Below are 7,951 nucleotides of genomic sequence, written 5' to 3'. Positions count from 1 at the left end.
CCCTGTTCTCCTTGTTCACATCTGTTCTCACCTGTTCTGAACTGTTCTCCCTGTTCTCCTTGTTCACATCTGTTCTCACCTGTTCACACCTGTTCTCCCTGTTCACACCTGTTCACACCTGCTCTCACCTGTTCACACCTGTTCTCCCTGTTCACATCTGTTCTCACCTGTTCTTAACTGTTCTCCCTGTTCACATCTGTTCTCACCTGTTCACGCCTGTTCTCTGTGCTTACACCTGTTCACACCTGTTCTATTTTCTAAGCATAAATATTTGCACTCATTCTACATGTTGTTTTTGTTTTGTTGTTGTTCTTTTTTTTTTTTTTTTTTTTTACAGTTTTTGCGTGTGACAGTGTCGTATAATACACTCTCTGGCTCCCTTGCTGCCAGATGTTTCCAGTGTTTTACGTTTTTACGGTGCACTGACAGTACCTCATGTACAGAAACACAACACGACCTCTGACCTGAAGGTTCTCAGGATCTCTGAGTGTAATTTCAGTGGAGGATGAAACTGGAACAGAACCAGAACCTCTGAGGCAGCCATACTACTCCACACTTCCATCATTCGTGTCATGTCAAATTCTTGGTTTTAATTTTCGTCTTGTCTTGGTTCCAGGTTTGGATATTCTGGTTCAGGATGATCGTCTGCTTGCTGTCGGTTCTCCTCCTCTTTGTGTCTTCGGTTCCCTCCATCATGGGTGCAGAACCTGCCGGCTGCAAGATCCGTATTACTGACAAAGGACTGGACATGTGTAAGTGATTTTTAAAAAGTTTAAATGTTTTTTCCTGAAACAGAACTCATCGATTGAACTCACCTCTGGTATGATCTCAGCTCTCGGTGATCTTCTTCCTCCTGCTGTTCTTCACAGACAGGAGCAGATTAACTCTGCAGTAAACGACAGTGTCATGTTCAGGTTCTAACGTCGAAGCACGTCCTCTGATTTATCTTAAAATGTGACTTTGTGTGGTTCATCGCTTTCTTTTTTTAATGCTCACATTTTCTAATTAATCATCCAACAAGCTAAAACCGTTCAACATGATGTGCAGTTATAATCCCAAATTAAAGTCTAATCCAGATTAAAGATGCAACAGGCTTAAACTTTAATCCAGATTTAATCGCTCCATGCGTTCTCCACCACTGATCCAGGGCCTAGTTGCCATGGCAGCGGGCTGAACTGGGGGCTGAGGTGGTCCAGGTCTGGTGAGATGTTTGTTCTGGATCTACTCCAGTTCTCCAACCAGGCGAATGCTTGTGTAAAACCTCCACGGATGGATCCACATTAGAGCCTCCTCACTTAAGTTCTCCTCCATCTCTGGAGACTCGTGGACAAGAGAACTTACTTCCGTTTTCAGTCTCTCAGAAAATAAAGTGCTAACTGGAACCAAACATGGTTCTTCTTTGGTCCCACTGTGAAGAACCATGTTGCTTCCAGTTCGCACTTTTATTTTTCTAAGCAAGAGTTTTTTTTGTTGTTGTTTTTTTAAACATTTCTTCATGTTCTTTGGAGAACCTCCAAAGGTACCTCAAAGGGATATTTTGGGCACCATGATTGTTGCTCCAAAACAAATATTAGGTTCTTTGAGGGAACCATTTTCTACATAGTTCGTTGTACAGTCACTTGGTTCTACTTTACCAGCAGGACCTAATAAAACAAAAAACAGTCGAATGTAAGACATTTCTGGGTTCCTTCCATTAGAACACATGTAATACTTTGCATTCTGGACTGCTGGTCAGACAGAACAATGTGTTAAGTGCTAGAACATGCTAAGATGCTAGGTTGGGATTTGGGAAACTGTAAGGAACATTTCTCTGTTTTCTGATATTTTATCGACCAGATGATTCATCCAGAACAAACTAATATTCAGCTGCAGCTCTGATTTCATGCTGTTACCAAACCAAAGAACTGGTGGTCAGGGGGCTCTACAGAACCAGAGAGTCCTCTGAAGAACCTTTGAAGAGCTATCATTTTTCTGAGAGGAGCCCCATTTATGGTGCCTAAAGGCATTCTAAACCATAGATGGTTCTTTGAGGCACTTTTAGGGGTTCTTTAAAGAATCAGAATCAACTTTATTGGCCAAATTTGTACATGCAAACAAGGAATTTGACTCCAGTGAATCTGATGTCTCTGTACAAGAAATAACAGAAGTAAACCAGAACAATGCAATAAGAGAAAAGGGTCTTTGTGGACGTTCCTTGGCATCACTGCCAAAAACTGTTTTTGGTTCCAGTCGGCACCTTTATGCTTCTGAGTGCTGAATCCTTCAGGATCAGTTCTGATCCAGAGTCCGCCACACAGTGAGACCTGAGGAACCGGGACCAGGACCAGAACCACTGGAACTGGATCGCCACTACAGTGTCAGTTTTAGAGGTCCACAGGAAGGTTCTAGGTCTGCATCAGGACAGAGAGCCTCCCTGCTGGTCTAGTTCTGTAGTATTACACTGTGTGTCGTTTCTGTGGTGACGTTGTGTGTTTGTGTTTTCAGTGAAATATGAAACTCAGAAGTTTGTTGAAGAGGAGCTCAGCAACATCAGCATGCCAGAGATGCAGGGCAAAGAAGGACGATTCCAATACACCATCAATGAGTATATGCGCTAAATTTGACATCATACTGCAGTACTGAGTCCTGCATGTGAGTATTAATACTGCATCTCTGCTCTGTTTCAGTGTGAAGATCACGGAGCTGAATCTGACTCACGCAGACCTGCGATTCATCCCCGAAGTCGGTTTGTTGTTCGATGTTCAGAACTCGTCGATCTCTTTGACTTTCAACCGACGGATCCTCTACTGGTTCTTGTAAGTTCTGCACACAAAACATGGATTTAACCCCAACGGTTCCACTACACAGCAACATACTGTACATATAAACTCAAATATATACCGGTACAACATCTTTATAATAGATAGATAGACAGATAGATAGATAGATAGATAGATAGATAGATAGATAGATAGATAGATAGATAGATAGATAGATAGATAGATAGATAGATAGATAGATAGATAGATAGATAGATGTGCCATGGTGCTCCTTTCCCCACACAGCTTATACAACGGGTCCTCTCTTATTCCCCATTTGTGCAAGTTTTCTGGGGTCAGAAGGATGTCGTATACTGACCGCAGCAGGAAGGAGATGTGGAAAGGTTCCGGCCTCCATAGGTCTGCCCTGGTCATTTTACTCTTGGGGAGGTCCCATTTGGTCCAGGCTCTCTGGCACTGCCCTTGATCTACAACTACATCCTTCCTCCTCCAGGTTGCATACATCCTCCTGCATCATGGCTTTTCTCTCCTTGGGTGCTGCCTTGCCCAACTGTTGGAGATGTGAGGTTTCAAAGCCCTGTCTTCCTGTGAATGGTGTTCCAAAGATCTCAAGTAGCCTCAACGTGCTCTCAGCTTGAGCTACAGCTGTATCAGACTCATTCATCCTGGGAGTCTCTGTATGTCGTTAGGACTCTGCACTTTGCCACATTGAACTCCTTCACCACGGATGACAGGGGAAGTTGGAGCTGACCGGATCTTATGTAGAGGCCTACTGATGTGAATGTTGGAGGGATTCCCAGCCACTCCCAGAGGTACTTATTGATTTTTCTTTCCACTCTTTCTACTTTTGTCACAGGAAACTCATACACTCTCAGCAGCCATGTGAGTCTCGGCAGCAGTCCATGCTGGTAAAGTCATGCTTTGAACTTTCCCAGGAGCCCTGACTTTTTGATCAGCCTCAGCCATTCTTCTGTCTGTTTTTCTGTACTGGAGATGTTGCTCCTGCCGAAAAGTGAGTTGTCGAACCACTTTCCAAGGCACTTGATTGGGTTATCCTCGATCGATGGAACCACTTCTCTTTGCATTTGCAGCTTGACTGTGTTTGTCAGTTTACCATTCCTGATCACCATACTGCTGGATTTCTTTGGTTTGAACTTCATTCTGGCCCACATTGCCAAACGGTCTAGAACTGTTAGCACCCATCTTGCCTCCACACGGGTCGGTGTTGTCATGGTTAGATCGTCCATGTAACCTCTTATTGGGAGTTGTAGAATGCCTGATTCCATTTTTGGTCCTTAGGCTTCTTTTCCTGCAGCTGTTACAATGAGATTCATTCCAATGATGAAGAGGATGGGGGAAATTGTGAATCCAGTTATGATTCCCTTTTCCAAGTTTTGCCACCAAGTTGTAACATGGGCCGTCTTAAATCGCAACCGGATGCCTCCAAAGTAGCTGGTGATCATTCCCTTGGAGGATGTGGTCGTGGTCTAATGCTGCATAGATGAGGGCATGAGGCATTGAGCCATAGGCATTGGCCAACTCTAGCCAGACAACTGTTGGGTTGCCCTTGCTAGATTTGGCCTCCCAGATCATCTGACTAAGGACGTATTCCAGACATCCAGAGAAGCCTGAGATTGATCCTTTCTGGATAGAGGTGTCCACATATCCATTCTCTGTCATGTATAAGGTCATCCTTTTAGCCAATACAGAGAGGAAGATTTTGCCTTCCACGCTGAGGAGTGATATTGTCTGCAACTGGTCAATGGTTGAAGAGCCATCCTCTTTTGGCACAAAACAGCCTTCAGCCTTCTTCCAGCATGATGGAATGGTGCCCTTTTTCCAGATCCTTTGTAACAGCTTCCACAGCCTCTAAAGGAGTGTTGGGCATTTCTTGTATACCTTATATGGTATCCCACTTGGTCCTGGGGCAGACCCTGTCCTGGCCTTCTTCACCACCTTTTTGATTTCCTTCCAGGATGGTTCACTGATGTTGAGCACTTTTTCTGGTTTTCCAGCAGTACAGATGTTTGGGTTAGCATCAAGGGCCTGGTTTCTGAAGGTGTCATTGTGGCCTTCCCTCAGGAACGACTCCACATCTTCCCTGGGGCTGGTCAGCAATCCAGATTTCGTTTCTCCCAGCGGTTTCCTTTAAAAGCATTTCTTGGTTCCTGCCAGTAGAGCACATTAAATCAATAGTCCCAGTTCTGAGTCTTCTAATACAGGCATTAGAACCCAGACCAGATCCTGGTTTGGGTTCCACAGACTCTGATAAAGTTGTAACACAAAGGATCTCCAGCTGCTTACAAGCTTAGTTCAACGCTGCATTTTTATTGATGTTGGAGGGTTTTGGTGATGACAGATCTGCAGATGAAGATAAACCTGAGCATGGTGATAGTGGTGTTGTTGTTGTTGTGTCTCAGTTATGACACAGGGAACATCAACGCGTCGGCTGAAGGAGTGAACATAAACACAGCTCTGAATCTGATTAGAGACGAAGAAGGACGACTGAAGATCAATAACATCAGCTGTGACGCCAACATCGACAAGATGAAGGCCAAGTTCAGCGGAACTCTAGGGTAAAACTATTATTTTCTTATTGTTTCTGTTCTCCAAGATACAGTTAGTTACTTTAAAACTAGTGCAAGCATGAACCAGAACCCCTTGCAGGCAGAACAGTCGACGGTTCACAACAGTTCTGTACATTAAACAGTTTTATAACGAGCTGATCTCAGCCGGAGAACAGACAACAGGAAAGTACCAACTCTGAGCCCTGAGGAAGACCATGTGGTCAGTGTCAACAGAACAGGTTCTGCTGGGCACCAAAGACATGAAAGCAGTTGAACCTTCAGCTCCTGTAAAGACTCACTCCTGTCTGTTTAAATAAACTTTACTTGGCTGAGTTTCTGTCACGTGACGTCGACCAATCAGGAACATCTGTCTGTCTTCAGGAGAGTTTACGACTTTCTGGGCAGAGTTCTGACAACAGGGATGCGCTTCCTGCTCAACCAACAGGTCTGTCTGTCTGTCTGTCTCACCTGTCTCTGACCTATCTCACCTGTCTCTGACCTGGCTCACCTGTCTCTGACCTGTCTCACCTGTTTCTGACCCGTCTGTCTGTCAGATCTGCCCTGCCCTGAACCACGCTGCTCTGGTTCATGTGAATTCTCTGTTGGAGACGATTCCTGTGAGGACGGAGGTCGACCAGTTTATCGGGATCGACTACTCTCTGATCGATGACCCGGTGGTGACAGCCAGGAGCCTTGACATGAACTTCAGGGTAAGACTGAGTCTGACGTGTGCTGTGTTCTGGTGAGACTCGGACCGGTCTGAACTCGGTCTGTTGTGTCTGCAGGGGATGTTCTTCGACCTGTCGCAGCAGAGCGTCCCTCTGGTGAACTACGCCGTGGATCCGGTGATCCGGGAGTACGACCGGATGATTTACCTGGCTCTGTCCGAGTTCTTCTTCGACAGCGGGATGTTCTCCTACTACACAGCTGGGATCTTCCAAATGCACATAGTCAATGAGAAGGTCAACCAACACCACCAGAACCAGCACAGACCACCAGAACCAACACAGATCAATAGAAACCCACACCAGTACAGACCCACTGACACCAGTACAGACCCACTGATACCAGTACAGACCCACTGACACCAGTACAGACCCACTGATACCAGTACAGACCCACTGACACCAGTATAGACCCACTGACACCAGTACAGACCCACTGACACCAGTACAGACCCACTGATACCAGTACAGACCCACTGACACCAGTACAGACCTACTGACACCAGTACAGACTGGTTGTATAAGACAGATTGAACTGGTTCAGTAGCTATAACTGTTGTTGTGTCTCATCCTTCAGATGCCCAAAGATCTGGAGATGCTGCTGAGAACCACCTACTTTGGAGCCATAATGATGCTGGTGAGCAGGAACCAGTGAGAACATGTTCATGGTTCTTATCGAAGTCTTCTGTTCTTACTGTTCTTGACGTTTTCCTGCTGTGTTCTGGAAAGAACCCGGCTCTGGTGGAAGCTCCCATGTCTCTGCAGCTCGCCGTGAACTCGCCTCCAAAAACCACCATCAAGACGTCCGGAGCAACGGTTACCATGACAGCCATCGTCAAGGTGATGGTGCTGCCTCCAGGTCAGCCTCCGGTCCAGCTGAGCAGCATGACAATGGTACACAACAACACAACACAACACAACACAACACAACACAACAGTACAACTCAACAACAACACAGCACAACACAAAAACACAACTCAACAACAACACAGCACAACACAAAAACACAACTCAACAACAACACAACACAACTCAACAAAACAAAACTCAACAACAATACAACTCAACACAACACAACAACACAACACAAAACAACTCAACAACAACACAACACAACAACTCAACAATACAACTCGACACAATACAACTCAACAACAACACAACTCAACACAACAGACACTGGACTTTAAACTGGACTGAGAACATAGTCGTTCTGTCAGACAGTCCTGTAGTGACAGAAGCACTGATTGACCGACAGCCTCTCACCTGTCAGATACACCTGCTGTACTAAGCTCCAGTTTGGGAAACTGGTTGGAAGCAGATTTCAGCTGCTCCCAGTTAAACTGTTTCTGTCCTGCAGGAGTCAAAGTTCAACGCCAAAGTGTCCATGAGAGAAAAACGTCTTTGTGTCCACGCCGACCTGCGCAGGTAAACACCTGCACACCTCATTCACACCTGATCTCTGACCCCAGACCTAGTTCTGACCCGGTGAGGATCCAGTCTGGTACTGACCACAAAAATCCTGAAACTTTCTCCTCTTCCAGGTTTAAAATCTTCTCCAACCAATCGGCTCTGGAGTCTCTGGCAGTAAGTTTTCTCCTGTTCAGCAGAAAGAAGCACAGATCAAGCCCAATCCACTGACCTGTCTGTCTGTCTGTTCACCTGTCTGTCTGTCTGTCTGTCTGTTCACCTGTCTGTCTGTCTGTCTGTCTGCAGCTGATTCCTCTCCAGGCTCCTCTGAAGACAATGCTGCAGATGTCTGTGGTTCCAATGATCAACAGTAAGAATCTGATTCATCAACTGTAAAACAAAAAACAGGAAGAAGCTCTGAGCTCACTGTGTGTGTGTGTGTGTGTGTGTGTGTGTGTGTGTGTGTGTGTGTGTGTGTGTTTGTTTGTT

The 7,951-nt window shown here is 45.5% G+C and overlaps 1 protein-coding gene across 2 annotated transcripts in view; it reads left to right on the top strand.

The window, feature by feature from the left end:
- Window positions 1–7,858, top strand: part of pltp (phospholipid transfer protein) — a 10,474-nt gene extending 2,616 nt beyond the window's left edge. For both annotated transcript variants that reach the window (XM_008299086.1, XM_008299087.1), the window contains exons 2-13: window positions 617–752; window positions 2,485–2,584; window positions 2,667–2,795; window positions 5,180–5,335; window positions 5,708–5,771; window positions 5,881–6,036; window positions 6,112–6,288; window positions 6,629–6,688; window positions 6,781–6,945; window positions 7,413–7,480; window positions 7,597–7,639; window positions 7,769–7,858. In XM_008299086.1, the coding sequence (XP_008297308.1) occupies window positions 638–752; window positions 2,485–2,584; window positions 2,667–2,795; window positions 5,180–5,335; window positions 5,708–5,771; window positions 5,881–6,036; window positions 6,112–6,288; window positions 6,629–6,688; window positions 6,781–6,945; window positions 7,413–7,480; window positions 7,597–7,639; window positions 7,769–7,858 (1,323 nt within the window). In that variant the 5' untranslated portion in view covers window positions 617–637. The remainder of the gene's footprint in view (window positions 1–616; window positions 753–2,484; window positions 2,585–2,666; window positions 2,796–5,179; window positions 5,336–5,707; window positions 5,772–5,880; window positions 6,037–6,111; window positions 6,289–6,628; window positions 6,689–6,780; window positions 6,946–7,412; window positions 7,481–7,596; window positions 7,640–7,768) is intronic.
- Window positions 7,859–7,951: the final 93 nt, after the last annotated feature.

Source organism: Stegastes partitus, unplaced genomic scaffold (genome assembly GCF_000690725.1).
Source record: "Stegastes partitus isolate 25-593 unplaced genomic scaffold, Stegastes_partitus-1.0.2 Scaffold1380, whole genome shotgun sequence".
Lineage (NCBI taxonomy): Eukaryota > Metazoa > Chordata > Actinopteri > Pomacentridae > Stegastes > Stegastes partitus.
The sequence above is the reverse complement of the archived record's forward strand: the minus strand, read 5'-3'. Positions and strand labels throughout refer to the sequence as shown.